Raw genomic sequence first — 16,846 nt, forward strand, 5'->3', positions numbered from 1 at the left:
CCTCATTCAACCAGATCCATTCTCTCTCACTGTTAGTTTGTAGACAATAATTAATTGCGATAGAAGTAAAACCACCTACTTTTGAATGCTGGAGATCAGAAACAAAAACAAAAATTGCTGGAGAAACTTGGCAGTTCTGACAGCATCTATGGAGAGAAAACAGAGTTCAGGTTTCAAGTCTGTGACTGGGTTGTGATGAAAGGTCACTGGACTCAAAAGGTTAACTTTGTTCTCGCCCCATTACTTACTTATGATTTGAATTAAAATTTAAAACTAACTGGGAACAGACTTTTAAGCTGAAACAAGGAATCCATAATGTGTCATTGTCCTGTTTCTGATGTTTACACAGACTTTCCTGGGGGGAAGGGTGCAGTTAGCCCTGACGATTTTACAGCTGGCTTGTTGACACGAACAATGATGGTTTAATTCCTGGTTTGGCTTAGGTAGCCACAAGAGCCCTGCCTCCTGTCTGAAACTTGGTGACCCGAAGGTTAAAGTCCCCATCAGTCACCTTTCTTTCTCTCTAATGAAAATAAAATAAGGGGGGGGGGTCACCCATTTAAGACAGAGATGAGGAGGAATGCCCTCCCTTTGAGGAAACTCAACCCGTGGAATCCTCCTGCTTGGATCTCCAAGGCCTGTGTGTAGCAGCAACTCCTGAAAGCAGAAGTCAATGCTAGGAATGGAGGAACCCATTTGGTTATTAATGTCCTTTCAGAAACCGCCATCCTTACCTGGTCTTGTCTGAATGTGACTCCAAAATGTGTTTGACTCCTCACTGCCCTCTGGGCATTTAAGGATGGGGAATAAATGTTGGTCCAGCTAGTGATGCCATGACTGAATTATGATTTGGAGGTGCTGGTATGGACTGGGGCGGACACAGTTAAAAATCACACAATACCAGTTTATAGTGCAATAAGTTTATTTGGAAGCACTAATTTTCACAGGGTCTGATGAAGGAGCGGCGCTCCGAAAGCTTGTGCTTCCAAATAAACCTGTTGGACTATAACCTGGTGTTGTGTGTTTTTTAATTTTATGACTGAATAAAACATTCTGCCATCCTTACCCAGTCTTGTTTACATGTGACTCTATACCCACAGCAAGGTGGTTGCTCTCTGGGCAATTAGAGTTGGGCAATAAATTGCCCACTTCCTGTGAATGAATAAAAGAAAAATACTGACTTTGTCACTGGTGCCCACATCCCATGAAAGAATAAAGAATTTGTGTCAATCACGTTACTGTGGATAAGCTTAAACGCATGTACTAATAGATTCAAGAACAGCTTCTTCCCCGCTGTTATCAGACTTCTGAAAGTCTCTCCATGACTCCCTTGTCAGATCTCTGCATCGGGGAGACGGGATGCCAACTTGCAGAACGTTTCAGAGAATATCTCTGGGACACCCGCACCAACCAACCCCAATGCCCCATGGCTGAACACTTCAACTCCCCCTCCCACTACACCAAGGACATGCAGGTTCTGGGCCTCCTCCATTGCCAAACCCTAATCATCCAATGCCTGGAGGAGGAATGTCTCATCTTCCACTTTGGGACCCTCCAACCACAGGGATTAATGTGGATTTCACCAGTTTCCTCATTTCCCCTCCCCCCACCTTATCCCAGCCCCAACCATCCAACTCGGCACTGCCCTCTTGACCTGTCTATCTTCCTTCCCACCTATTTGCCCTACTCTCCCCTCCAACCTATCACCTTCACCCACCTTTATCTACTTATTACTTTCTCAGCTACCTTTCCCCCCAGCCCCACCCCCTCCCCTCCCATTTATCTCTCAGGCCCTCTGTTCCACAAGCCTCATTCATGATGAAGGGTTTATGCCCGAGGAGTTGATTCTCCTGTTCCTCGGATGCTGCCTGACCTGCTATGCTTTTCCAGCGCCACACTCTTGATTCTGAATGGTCCTCTCAAATTTTAAATTTAAATGTTAATGTCACTGTTTGTGCACCTTCTCTGCAGGTGTAACATTGTATTCCTTGCTCTATTCCATTACCCCAATGCGCTTTGTATGGTATAATTTGCCTGTACTGCACGTAAAACAAAACTTTTTATGTACATAGGTACACATGACAATAATAAAACAAATAACAAAAAAATGTGTAGGCTAGTTGGGGTAAGCTTTTCAAAGAACACCGATGAACGAATTAAATGTTCACAGCAGGTTGATGTTTCTATGGACACCATTGTTGATGCAACCTTCTGATATTTATTTATTAACTGAATTTAGATTTCCCAGGGTAGATTTTGAGCTCATGTTTTGTGTTCCAGCTGATTAACCTAGGGTTACACAGTCAGTGCCGTGCCAGCATTCCCTCTGTAATTGTGTCCCTATTAAGCAGAATGTAGTATGTTCAAATCCCACTCTAGAGATTTGAGCACATATTTCAGTTCCACACACTAAGCTCTGCTGGAGATTCCCTTTTGTAGCTCAAACATTCAACCATGCTTCCATCTGCTCCCTCAGGTGGACATTGAAGGAAACTGCAGCATTATTATACATGTTATGTATCTTAGGAAAATACATTTTCCTTAACCTACGTCCTGAAAAACACATTAACTGCTCAATTAACATATTGCTGTTTGTGGAGCCTTACTCAGAGTAAACTGGCTGCCACTTTTCCTGCAGTGTTACCATTTCAAAAGTATGATGTGGAGGTGCCGATGTTAGACTGAGGTGGACAAAATCAGAAGTCACATGACACCAAGTTATAGTCCAACAGGATTATTTGGAAACACAAGCTTTCAGAGCACTTCATCAGGTGAAGTGCCATTTCATTTGGTTATGAAGCACTCTGAATTGTTGCTGGGTCTTTGCTATTGTTGTGCTGTCCTTTTCAGACCCAATACTTTGGGGAGATCAGCATCGGGACCCCGCCACAGAACTTCAAAGTCATTTTCGACACTGGCTCTGCCAACCTCTGGATACCATCGACCAACTGTTCGCCCATTTACACAGCTTGTTGTAAGTGTCCCCTGGATGAATGTAAGGTAACCTGCAGATAGACTCATCATTGCACTCCAGTGAGAATTCCTTCACAAGTGCGATCTCTATCTAATAAAGTATCATTTTTAACTAGAGGACATGGTATGAGAATTAGGGCCAGGATGTTCAGGCGAAATGTTAGGAAGCACATCAAAACATCATAGTTGTTTGGAACTCTCTTTGACCAATGGCGGTGAATGTAGGATCAGTTATTAATTTCAAATCTAGATAGAAAGAATTTTGTTAAGCAAAGGTATTAGGGGATATAGGGCAACGGAAGTTATACAGAGTTAGACCATGGATCAGTTATGATTTAATTGAATGATGAAACAAGCTGAAAGGATGAATAGCCTACTCCTGTTCCTGTGTTTACATCTGATCAGACTGATGGCTTATGCTCGAAACGTCGAATTCTCTATTCCTGAGATGCTGCCTGGCCTGCTGTGCTTTGACCAGCAACACATTTTCAGCTCTGATCTCCAGCATCTGCAGACCTCATTTTTTACTCGTAAACCTATCAGAGCCAAGATTAGAGTGGTGCTGGAAAAGCACAGCAGGTCAGGCAGCATCTAAGGAGCAAGAAAATTGATGTTTCGGGCAGGAGCCCTTCATCAGGAATTTTCCTGATGAAGGGCTCCTGCCAGAAACGTCAATTTTCCTGCTCCTCGGTTGCTGTCTGTCCTGCTGTGCTTTTCCAGCACCACTCTAATCTTGGCTCTGATCTCCAGCATCTACAGTCCTCATTTTCGCCTGGTTGACGTAAACCTATCATACCCTGTTGAGCTAAACCCCTGAGGAGCCCGTAAAATTGACCCAAACACCAATCTCCTCCTGCAAGAACCTTGCAAAGATCAATTAAACTGGAAGTTGCTGCACATTCAGTCAAAGCCTGGGCAGAAGTGAGACTCTCAGGGAAATAAAATGTATCATTGAGTAAATAAGAAACAAGTTAAAGATTCAGATAACAAAAGCACTTTTAAGACTAGAAAAAAAAGAGAAAAATATACAAGAGTGAAAAACAAAGTGGAAGACGAAAGAAGATGAAAAGTTAAAAATATGGCAAGGAATAGTACTGAACAGAATTTTTAAAAATACAGCATTTCAATTTAACACAGAATTTGATTTGCCACTGGATGGTGCTCTAGACCAGGTTTAGGATGAAGTGTACCAGAATCTCAAAAATTATGACAACAGGAAAGTAGTGAAATTGCCTAAAATTAAATTGTCTGTGACTTGTTTTGGCTTTTTGAAGTTTCCCACAACAGATATGACTCCTCCACCTCAAGGACATATGAGGCCAATGGACAAGGGTTTGCTATTCAATATGGATCTGGCAATGTGAAGGGATTCCTCAGTCAAGATATTGTAATGGTGAGAAATAGATAATGAAATCCTGTTCATGTATCAACATTAACATTTTTTGTCGTGCATTGTTTAAGGATTCTGTTCACTCAGTCATTTATGTTATTCTCCCTGTGGCACTCCTGTAACAAATTAGCAGCAGTCTGTCCCTTTGAGATGGACTGCTCCTTTAATAAATAAGAAATACAACAAACAGTAGGCTATTCATGCCTGTTGTATCATTTAGTTCAATCATGGCTGACCTGATTGTGGCCTTAACACTTCCTGTTCTGTCTCCATATCCCTCAAGTCCCTTGTCAACCCAAAATTTGTCTACCTATGCCTTGGATATATTCAATGACCAGTGCTCACTCAAGCTAGGGAATTCTAAATTCTCTAATAGAAAAAATTCTCACTGTCTTAAAGGCAAAGTTCTCTATTCAGAAAGTCTGTCCCCCAGTTATAGAGGCCCCCATGAGATGAAATATCTTCCAAGTATTTAACCTGTCAAGCCCTCATAAAATCTTACATGTTACGTTCATTTCAGAGAATCAGATGATCTGAATATTTTCATGCACAGTACTTAACTCGCTAACCTCTGCCAGCTTCCCCTTGTCCTGTTCCTCCATTCTGTGTTCTCTGCACTGTCTCTAGTTCCCCATCACTGGACCTCAGTGTGAAACATGGCTGACAATATCCTGTGATTTCTGAAACATGATCTTTGTTCCGGTAGGTGGCCAATATCCCAGTTATCCAAGTGTTTGCTGAAGCTACTGCCTTGCCAGCTTATCCTTTTATCTTTGCCAAGTTTGATGGGATCCTGGGCATGGGGTTCCGGACTATTGCTATTGACAACATAAAGCCGGTGTTCGAGCGAATCTTGGATCAACATGTTCTCAATGAAGAAGTCTTTTCTGTTTACTATAACAGGTGGGTGTGAATAATACATAATCCGCAGGTAGGGAGAGAGAGTGCTAAGTGATGGAGACAACTTGGAGGTGACAGAGCAAGTGTCCTTCCATCATTTTAACTTGTAACATCAATATCCAGGTTTGGGCAGACAAGCGGCAAGTAGTATTCATGCCCCACAAGTGCCAGTCAATAACCATCTCCAACAAGAGAGAATCTAACCATTGGTCCTTGCCATTCAATGGAACTACCATCAATGAATCCCTCACTACCAACATTCTAGGGGTTACCATTCATTAGACATGGTGGGTGGCATCGTGGCTCAGTGGCTAGCACTGCTGCCTCACAGCACCAGGAACTCTGGTTCGATTCCAGCCTTGGGCGACTGTTTGTGTAGAGTTTGCACATTCTCCCCATGTCTGTGTGGCTTTCCTGCGTGTGCTCCAGTTTCTCCCCACAATCCAAAATATGTGCAGGTCAGGTGAATTGGCCATGCTAAATTGCCCATAGTGTTCAGGGATGTGTGGGCTAGGTGCATTAGTCAGGGGTAAATATAGGGTGGGGAAATGGGTCTGGGTGGGATACTTTTCGGAGGGTCGGTGTGGTTTTGTTTGGCCTAATGGCCTGCTTCCACACTGTAAGGTTTCTTAGATCTGGATGAGCCTTATAAATACAAGAGCTACAAGACCAGGTCAGAGGCTAGAATTCTGCAGCAAGTAGTGAGAGGGGAAAGATTTAAAAGGGACCTAAAGGCAACTTTTTCACACAGAGCATGATGCCTGTATGGAATGAATTGCCCGAGGAAGTAATGCAGGCTGGTACAATTACTGGCAAATGGGACTAGGTTAATTTAGAATACCTGGTGGACGAGTTGGACTGAAGGGTCTGTTTCCAAGGTGCAATTTCCATGACTGTAAGTAACTCATCTCCTGCCTCCCCAGTCTTGCCCACCATCAAGTCAGAAGGGTAATGGAATACTTTCCGCTTACCTGGATGTGTGCATCTCCAACAAATCTCAAGAAGCCTGACACCATCCAGGTCGCTGACAAACTGCAACTTAAAAATCCACAGGCTGTTGCTAGGCAGCTTTACCACACAAAGGCTTTTCTTATAAATGTATCAAATACAACTTCTCCAAAAGTTATCTAACCTTATCTAGCCAAGGTCTTTTTTCCTGGCGTAGGGGAGTCCAAAACTAGAGGGCGTTGGTTTAAGGTGAGAGGGGAAAGATTTAAAAGGGACCTAAGAAGCAAATTTTAGTGTGTGTATGGATTAAGGAAGTGGTGGAAGCTGGTAAAATTACAACATTTAAAAGGCATCTGAATGGGAATATGAATAGGAAAGGTTTAGAAGCATATGGGCCAAGTGCTTGCAAGTGGGACTAGATTAATTATGGATAGCTGGTTTGTGAGGATGAGTTGGACCAAAGGGTCTGTTTCCGTGCTGTATAACTCTATGACTCTATAACAAGAATTGAACAATATACATTTTCACTTATTCTGGAAAATAAAACACACCTGTTTCATTCTCTACAACACAGCAGTATCTAAACTTCCACTTTCTTCCTCCATTCACATGACAAAATATATAGTATTTACAGCAATTTTACTCATGTTGAATCATTCTGTTAGTTGATTATTGAAATGTTGGAAATTGGGTCAACATTGTTTCACAGTCAAGGATCATTCAAGCAGCAAATGATGGGTTTCCTCTCATTTTAGTGCATGATGGGCAGTGCTCCAATGTGAGATGAGAGTTGTTGGGTTATCAGCAGAAGTTGCATGTAGTCCAGGCAGTTAGAAGCAGGAATCTTGCTCTGATGTTATTTGTTCAAGGAATTTGAAAGTCACTAGGTAATGCCAACCTTTACCATCCATCCTTAATTACTCTGGAGCAGGTAGTGATGACACACCTACTTGAACTGCTGCAGTCCATGTGGGGTAAGATTACGATATTGTGAGGAAGGGAGTTCTAGGATTTTAACCCTGTGACTGTGAAGACACAGCGATATATTTCAAAGTCAGGATGCAGTGTGAGCTGGGGGGGAACTTACAGGTGATTGCATTCCCAAGTATCTGCTGCCCCTGTCCTTCTAATTGCTAGAGGTTGTGTGTTTGGTCGGTGCTGTTGAAGGATCCTTGGTGAGTTGCTGTAGTGTGCCATGTAAATAGTACACAATGCTGCTCCTGCATACCACTGAGGGAGTGAGTCAACGATGGAAGTAGTGGCTGAGCTGCCAATCAAGCGGGCTGTTTTTTGTTTCTGGATGGTTTTGAGCTTCTTGAGTATCATTGCAGCTGCACCCATCCAGGTAAATGGACCACACTCCTGGTCTGTGCCTTGTAGACAGCCTTTCTGGGATGTTACTTGCGAAAGAATTTGCAGCTTTCTGACCTACTTCAGCTTTATATCCAAAGTTGGCAATCCTTAGAGTATTGTGTGGCCACTCTATAAGAAATTTTATGCCAACACTGTGGGGGGAGCGCATTCCAAAGACTGTGATTATTCACGCAGCAGTCAAAGGGGATAATTTTTGGCTTAGCTTCACTCTCTCCCAGCTGCCTTCCCCTTCTCTTACTCTGATTTATTTTTAACCATGTGTTCTTGATTTACACAGAGACTCCAGAGGAACTCCAGGTGGAGAGATGATACTGGGGGGCACTGATCCTTCCTACTACAGTGGTGAGTTCCACTATCTGAACCTGCTCAAGAAAGGTTACTGGCAAATCGAACTGAAAGGGTAAGCATCATTACAGCAAGGTCCCAGAGTGATTCCTCGTACACAGTTTCACTCAGTATAGGCACTGATTCCAACCGTGGCATGTGCTAAACTGCTTAAAGATTAGCGTGCACAAAGGGAGCACTGTTAATATTTGACAGTTCTGCCTTTGACAACAATCTTTCACTTGTGTAAGTTAATCAAGATGAATGGTGTGATTCTATGGCATTTTGTTTGAGAGAAAGGAAGAATATGGGTAGCGAGTTAAAGTTAAACATTGGAGTGCTAGAACAAAATGGAGGGGGATAAATGGTTCAAAAAATTATTGTTATGGTTTTAAATTTATAAATGTATTTTTTATATATATAATCACAATAATATATGGTGATTTTTCCATAAATGATCATTCCTCTATTCACTAATGACTGTTCTCACTTAGTCCAGAATGACAGCTTGATCTAATACGACGACAAATGTAATATTGTCCAAAGTTAGAAGAACAGGGAGACATTTATGACTGTGTGTGTTTACTTAATGACGAGTTTATCTATGACAATTACAGTATACTGCAGTTTCTGCTACATGATTATGAATGTTTGATTTAACCTTGCAGTTCAACATTGAACTGATTGTGATGGTTGTATGCACCAATTGTGGATCAACTGAAAGCAATCTTGCTTCCCAGATGGATGGCTGTGGGTCAAAGTCTCATCCAATGTACTTAGCTGTAGATTCCAAATTGACATTTCAGTGGTGTGCTGTATGTTAGAGATGCAGAATTTTGTTTTTGTGACATTGATCCTACTCCCTGTCTGCCCTATCACATAGTTACAAAAGATTCCATGGCCCTAGTCCAAAGATGATGTCAACCTGGTCAATGCTTATTCCTCAATAAATAACGTAAAACTCTTTCTATGTGTGAATTGGTGTGCTTCCTACTTTACAGCATGGGACAATACTTCAAAGATATTTGATCAACTGCAGTGTTGGGTAATCACAAAGGATATTGTAAGAAAATCCTCTGCCTTGGGACTATCAACCAAGGTTTTTGTTAAACCTGAGTCCCCAGCCTTCAAACTCAGAGTTGTGAATCTACCAGCGGAGAACTGCCTTCTCTGTACAGACATATAGTGGCTATCCTTGCAACTCCCATTCCTAATTGTCAGAGTCAGCATAAAGTCTCAAATGGGAGACTGACAGCAAAGGTAAAAGTCCATGCGATCTGAGGAAATTTGGCAGATTGGATCCACAATTGGCTGAGGTGAGGGAAGCAGAGGGTGGTGGTTGGGGGATATTTTTCTGGCTGGAAGTCTGAGTCCAGTGGGGTCCCATAGAGGTCAGTTTTGGGGCCCTTGCTATTTGTGGTTTATAGAAATGATTTAGACTTAAATGTACGAGAGTTGATCAGTAAGGTTTTCAGACATTAAAAAATTAATAGGGTGGTAATAGTGAGAAAGATTGCCTAGGACTACAAGAGAATATAGATGAGCTGATCAGTGGCAAGTTAAATTAAATCTGAATAAATGTGAGGTGATGCATTTGGGCAGGATAAACAAGGCAATTGCATATATGATGAACGTAGGACCCTAGGAAGTACTGAGGGTCAGAGACACCTTGGTGTGCATGTCCACTGCCCTTAAAATAACAGGACAGAAAGATAAAGTGATTAAGAAGGCATATGATATACTTGCCTTTATTAGCTGAGACATAGAGTTTAAGAGTGGAGAGGTTATGCTCAGAATGTATAAAATGTTGGTTAGATTACAGCTAGAGACGTGTTTGTGGTCCTGGAATTCACATTATAGGAAGGATGTGATAGCACTGGAGAGGGTGTGAAGGAGATTTACCAGGATGTTGCCTGGTCTAGAGAGTTTCAGAAGATGAAGATAGATTGGACCAACTGCGGTTATTTTCATTAGAGCAGAGGAGATTGAGATGGGATGTGATTGAGGTATATAAAATTATGAGAGGCACAGATAGGGTAGATAGGAAGAGACTTTCCCTGTTGATGGAGAAATAATTGACCAGGCAGAATAAATTTCAGGTAAGGGGCAGGAAGTTTAGAGAATATTGGAGGAAATTTGCTTTCACCTCAAGGATGATGAGAATCTGAAGAGCACTATCTGTAAAGGTGATGAGATAAAAATTGTCATAATATTTAAGAAGTATTTCGAGGTACCCTTGCAATGCCAAGATTAGAGTGGAGCTGGAAAAACACAGCAGGTCAGGCAGCATTCGAGGAACAGGAAAATCGATGTTTCGAGCAAAAGCCTGATTCCCGATGAAGGGCTTTTGCTGAAACATCGATTCTCCTGCTCCTTGGATGCTGCCTGACCTGCTGTGCTTTTCCAGCACCACTCTAATCTAGACTCTGATCTTCAGCATCTGCAGTCACCACTTTTGCCTACTTACAATGCCAAGGCAAACAAGGCTACGGGTCAAGTGCCGGAAAATGGGATTAGGATAGTGAGTTAGTTGGTGTTGATAGGCTCAGATGCAATGGGCCGGTGGGCCTTCTGCTGTGGTGCAGGTATCTCTCACTCTATGAGTTTTTTTCTCCTGACTTGCAGCTTGCAGTCCCCAGCAGATAATAGAAATTGTTTGCAGAACCCTCAGCACTTCTGAAAGCAGGAAGCACTTCCTTTCACAAATTCTTGTTCTATTCTCCTGTCTTAGGATTTCGGTCGGTGGAGAGATGTTGTTCTGTCGTAAAGGCTGTGCAGCCATTGTCGATACTGGATCCTCCTACATCACTGGACCAGCCGCAGCAGTTTCCTCTCTAGTGAATGCTATTGGAGCCACGGTCCTAGAAGAGGGAGAGGTGAGGAGAGGAGTCATTATTTGGTGACCTGTGGCTCAGTTGGTAGTTCTGCTACAGTTCTGAAAAAAGGGCTTTCCAGACTCGATAACATAACTCTGTTTCTGTCTCCACAGATGCTGCCAGACCTGCTGAGCTTCTCCAGCATTTTCTGTTTATTTTAGCTGGTAGCTTGCTTGCCTCTGAGGTTGAAGATTTTCTGAGTTGAAGAACCCATTCCATAGACTTAATATGAAAGGATTATTGCTCCCCAAAGGACACAGAGAGAGCTGTACCATTAGAAACTGCTGCCTTTGGCTGAAACATGAAACCAGTGCTTTGCCTGTCTGTCTGATCAACTGGGTTCCAAAGGTCCCATGGTACAATGGTGAAGAAGAGCAGGCAAGTCCTCCCCAGTGTCCTGGACATTATTTATCCCTCAATAAACCCCATTGAGAATCAGGCAGGCAAAAGTGAGGAGATCAGAGCCTAGATTAGAGTGGTGCTGGAAAAGCACAGCAGGTCAGGCAGCATCCGAGGAGCAGGAAAATTGACGTTTGGGCAAAAGCCCTTCATCAGGAATTCCTGGTCCTCGGATGCTGCCTGACCTGCTGTGTTTTTCCAGCACCACTCTAAACTAGACCCATTGAGAATCAGGCTAGCAGTTAGTTAGCCATCAAGAGTCCTAACAAAGTTAAGGTTGAACCAGGAAGAAAAGCTATCCCCAGGTTAAAGTCTTTTCAATTATGAAAGAAGGTGGCTATGGTTGTTGCAGGTCAAACAACTTGGTCACAAAGCAGCACTGCAAGAGTTCTTCAGAGTAATGTCCTCGGTGAAGCAAGTGAATCTTCACTTGCTTCATAATGACCTTCCCTCCATCATAAGGTCGAAAGTGAAACTGTTTGTCGTGCTCAGTGCTCAGCACTATTCACAACTCCTCAGACACTGAACCGGTCCATTAGATCATTTGCAGTGAGGCCTGGGTGACATGGGTTGATAAGTGGTATACCCATGCCACAGAAGTGCAATGTGCATCTCCAACAAGAGATTGTCCAACCATTGCCTCTTTAAATTCAATGGCATTGCTATCACAGAATCTCTGACCATCAACAGCATTCCATTAGCCAGAGACAGAACTGGAGCAGCCACAAAATTCATATAGCTACAAAGGCAGATTAGAAGCGAGGAATGCTGAGGCAAGTAACTAATCTCTTCACTTCCCTGAGGCTGCCCACCATACAGGAGGGTGATGAAATATTCTCCATGGACCTGGACGGGTGCAGCTCCAACAATACTCAAAAAGCTCAACACCATCCAGGACAAAGTTAAAAGTCTCACAACACCAGATTATTGTCCAACGGGTTTATTTGGAAGCACTAGCTATCGGAGCACTTCCAAATAAACCTGTTGGACTATAAGCTGGTGTTATGTGAGTTTTCACTTTGTCCACTCCGGTCCAACACCAGCTCCTCCACATCATGGCTACCATCCAGGACAAAGCAGTCCACTTGATTGGCACCGCATCCACAAACATTCATCTCCTCCACCACCCAACGCTCAGTAGTAGCAGTGTGTACCACCAACAAGATGCATTACAGAAATTCTCCAAGGCTCCATCAAAAGCACCTTCCAAACCCTTGACCATTGTCACCCAGAATGAGCGCAACAAATTCACTGGAACACCATCCCAGCTGCAAACTCTCCTCCAAATCATCCAACATCCTGAATGGGAATTGTGTATTGTTCCTTCATTGACTCAAAACCCAAGAATTCCCTTCCTAAGAGTTAGTGATGGCACAGTGGCTCAGTAGTTAGCACTGCTGCCTCATAGCAACAGGAACCTGGGTTCGATTCCAGCCTCGGGTCACTGTCTGTGTGGAGTTTGTACATTCTACCCGTGTCTGTGTGGGTTTCGTCCGGGTGCTCCAGTTTCCTCCCAAAGATGTACAGGGCAGGTGAATTGGCCATGCTCAAATTGCCCATAGTGTTCAGGGATGTGTAGGTTAGGTGCATGAGTTAGGGGTATATGTAGGGGAATGGATCTGGGTGGGATACTCTTCAGAGGGTCAGTGTGGACTTGTTAGGCCAACGGGCCTGTTTTCACACTGTAGGGATTCTAATTCAGTGTGGATTAATTATGACCACAGCGGTAGGTGAACTACCAATAAGCAATTAAGGTGTCTCTGAGGAAGAGGTTTGCTAGGGAATAGTCTATTGTGAGGAAATAAACTATTGCTTCCAGTTCACCATTACCTTCATAAAGTCAGTTAGGGATGGGCAATAAATGTTGGGCTGGACAGTGCAACTCATTACAAATGAATAAAGAAAAACACTCTTGCTGTTTGTGAGGGCTTGCTGTGTACAAACTACGCCTCCTACGTTACAGCAACAATTACACTTCACATGCATTCAGTCACCGCAGTGAAGTGGCTTGGAACATCCTGAGACTGTCAAAGAAGTGAGATGAAATTCCACGTCTGACTGAGACCATAAATAAATTGATCAATCTGCATTGGATCGCTGAGTGATCAGAATTGTTTTAAGCTGTGTGTGGTTGTGGGGAGTATGATCTCATCCAGTCGCCCTTCCTCCATAACATCCAGCCATCAGTGAAGTCCTCATCCAGATACCTCGCTGTGTACATGTCTCCCCTCTCTACAAAAGCCAGGCACTCTGGCTTTACCTACACCCTTCCACCCACCTCTTCCCTCCTACCCTCGAGCATACTGGTTAGGCTGAAGCGAATGATGCTATCTTTGAGAGACAGGACCCAGTATCCATGGAAAACCAAAGCTCGACCATTTAAACGGAAACCTGTTCTTTGCTTCCACATAACTTTGGGGGCGTTAGGACATGGTCAGTGAATGCTGGCTTTGTCCGTGATGACCACACCCAGTGGATGAATAAATAGAAGGGACCTAAAGCGGTTTTGACTCTAGCAGAGAATGTTGCTGAGATCAGGAAAGCACTGTCCAAAGTTGCAGGGGGATGACGGAAAAACAGGGCTTTTCACAAGAAAATAGTTCTGACAAAGAGTTGGCACACATACAATAGACTGAATGGCCTCCTCCTGTGCTGGATGATTGTATGATTAGAACTACCAATAAGCAATGAAGGCGTCTTTGAGGAAGAGATTTGCTAGGGAATAGTCTATTGTGAGGAAATAAACTATTGCTTCCAGTTCAACTGATTGCTAAGACAATAACAATTCACGTGGCAGGGATAACATGGATTCCAGGCTGGTATGGTCATTGCCAGTGCAGAGATAATCCAGCAGTGAGTCATTGTGTTGAGTGAGTAATCAACAGAATTATACCATTGTTAATAAATGAACACACCACTGGGCCCTGACCTCACCCTCAGTGAAAATGAAATCACCATTCATTTGTTTTTATTAAGGCAGTGTTTGTGGCATACCTCACCACTAGGTGGGGCAATGCCTGTGCCTCCACAATATTGGAGTGCTTTCTTCAAATTTAACCCCTGTGGAGTGTCACAGTTTTATTACTAAGTGAGAGACCAATGCTCAATGTTTTATTACAACATAATCCACGAACTGAAGTCAATAAAAAACTGTTGCAGATAAGTGAATAAGTTGGGCAGGTGTAGAAGACACACTTTAAAATCATTAGAAGGTACAAACTTAAGGTCCAAGCAAACCTATTTCTGATCCTAAGAGTCTAACTGGGGAGAGTTTCATTAATTCTTACTGTTCTTCTTGCTAAAAATGTCCTGTTGCAATTGGCCAAGTTGGCAATTGAATTTGGGATCGTGAGGCAGCAAGAGACTAGGCGAACATTTGGAGTACCACAGTGTGAGATTTTTCACTTCCTTTTATTAATGACTTGAACCTAAGGGATGTATGGTGGCTGAGTGGTTAGCACTACTTGCCTTGCAGCATTGGGAACCCTGGTTTGATCCTACCCTTGGGTGACTATCTGTGTGGGTTTCCTCCCACAGTCCAAAGATGTGCAGGTTAGGTGGATTGGCTACGCTAAATTGCCCATAGTTTCCAGGAATTTGCAGTCTGGATGGGTTAGCCATGGGTAATGCAGGGTCATAAGGATAGGAGTGTGGGTGGGATGGTCTTTGGAGGGTTAATATAAGCTAAATATCCTGCTTCCACAGTGTAAGGATTCTATGATATGTAGGTGCATTAACTTGATAAATACCTGAGCTGAGAAAGAATAGATGGATATGTTGGAAGTGTTAGAATCCCAGTTGATGGTTTTACTGGCCAAGGCAGATCTCAGAGTGAAACATGGCTTGATAGATTATGTTTACTCTTGTTTAATTAGTTAATGTGATGGTTTCACAAAACTGTAGATTTTCTTCAGCAATACACCAGAAGTTTATTTCATAAAAGGAAAATAGAAAACACAAGCTCCTTAATTACATTAAAAAAAAACAGTTACAATGATCTTAAAATGCATTGCTGAACAAAAATTCAACTGATTTAACTAACCACGGTGGCACAGTGGTTAGCATTGCTACCTCATAGCAGTAGGGACCTGGGTTTGATTCCAGCCTCAGGTGTCTGTCTATGTGGAGTTTGTATGTTCTCCCTATGTCTATGTGGGTTTCCTCCCAGAATCCAAAAATGTACAGGTTAGGTGAATTGGCCATGCTAAATTACCCATAGTGTTCAGAAAGCGTAAGTTAGGTGCATTAGGTGTAGAGTAATAAGGGAACAGGTCTGGGTGGGTTACTCTTCGGAGAGCCAGTGTGGATTTGCTGGGCTAAATGGCTTGTTTCCGCACTGTAGGAATCTATCTGTCACGTAGACTTGAGTCCAGAGAAATTATACCCTATCTCAACTCTTTAAGTTTTTACCTAACTGTCTCTTTATAATTTACTTTGCCATGGACTGTTTGGTGAGTTCTTTCTAAGTCAGCAAAATGAAACCCTTCACTGTAGAGACCAGCACCTAGCTGCCTTTATTTTGAAATACAAATTCCAAAACTACATATAAATGGTTGCCATGACATGAAGGTGCCAGTGTTGGACTGGGATTGACAAAGTCAGAAGTCACACAACCAGGCGTTCTTAAAGCTTGAGATTTAAAATAACCTTGTTGGACTATAACCTGGTGTAGTATGACTTCTGACTATGTATAAATGAGAGACCTTTCAAAACAACAGGCAGAGATGAGAGGAGGCTTGTGTAGAGCATAAATACCAGCATGAACCACTTGGGCTAAATGGCCTGTATTTATGACGTATGTTCTCTGTAACCTACGTAAGACTGATCTTCGAAGTGGCCTTCATTTAAGACATCTATTGATTTTTAAAAATTTCCCGAGAGAAGCTATACACCTCCCACACCTCATGGTCATATAAAACCCATCACCATCGTTACTGTTGTTTAGTCAAAGTAGTTGCAAGTGGAGAGTCTATTTTACTGAGCTGTAATTGAATCGTCTACTTAAATAATATATGATGTTGTGTGTTTATTTCCCAGGGCACTGACACATTTATTGGCCCTTAAGCAGTTTAAAGAACAGAATGTTACCTTTGAACTTGTTGTCCTTTTGGTTTGTGATACCACACAATTTATTATCGTACAGCTTATCAAGAATCAATGGGTACATTACCCAGTGATTCAGTCAATCACTGACCCAAAAACAAAGGTCGAGAGTCAGTGCTTCTCTGAGAACCCACTGTTCAGCATTCTCATAAGGAATGGTTGAGGTGAACAGCGATGATGTTTAGGGACCTGTAGGTGTGTAGAAGGAATAAGAGGTATGCTAATAAGCTTAGATGAAAAGGTTAGGGTGAGATCATGACTGTAGGCTAGCTCAAATAATGCACTGATTAAAGTCAAAGATTGGGAGGATATATTAATCTTAATATGTAAATGTGATGGGGAGAAAGTGAGGTCTACAGATGCTGGAGATCAGAGCTGAAAATGTGTTGCTGGAAAAGCGCAGCAGGTCAGGCAGCATCCAAGGAACAGGAAATTCGACGTTTCGGGCATAAGCCCTTCTTCAGGATTCCTAAAGAAGGGTTTATGCCCAAAACGTCAAATTTCCTGTTCCTCGGATGCTGCCTGACCTGCTGCGCTTTTCCAGCAACACATTTTCAGC

At 42.7% G+C, this 16,846-nt stretch overlaps 1 protein-coding gene across 1 annotated transcript in view; it reads left to right on the forward strand.

Moving 5' to 3' along the window:
• The window catches only part of ren (renin), a 46,782-nt gene that overhangs the window by 19,834 nt on the left and 10,102 nt on the right, over positions 1-16,846 (forward strand). The window contains exons 3-7 of the mRNA XM_060845069.1: positions 2,851-2,974; positions 4,248-4,366; positions 5,070-5,266; positions 7,863-7,985; positions 10,641-10,785. Of these exons, the coding sequence (XP_060701052.1) occupies positions 2,851-2,974; positions 4,248-4,366; positions 5,070-5,266; positions 7,863-7,985; positions 10,641-10,785 (708 nt within the window). The remainder of the gene's footprint in view (positions 1-2,850; positions 2,975-4,247; positions 4,367-5,069; positions 5,267-7,862; positions 7,986-10,640; positions 10,786-16,846) is intronic.

Source organism: Hemiscyllium ocellatum, chromosome 26 (genome assembly GCF_020745735.1).
Source record: "Hemiscyllium ocellatum isolate sHemOce1 chromosome 26, sHemOce1.pat.X.cur, whole genome shotgun sequence".
In the NCBI taxonomy this organism is placed as follows: Eukaryota; Metazoa; Chordata; class Chondrichthyes; order Orectolobiformes; family Hemiscylliidae; genus Hemiscyllium; species Hemiscyllium ocellatum.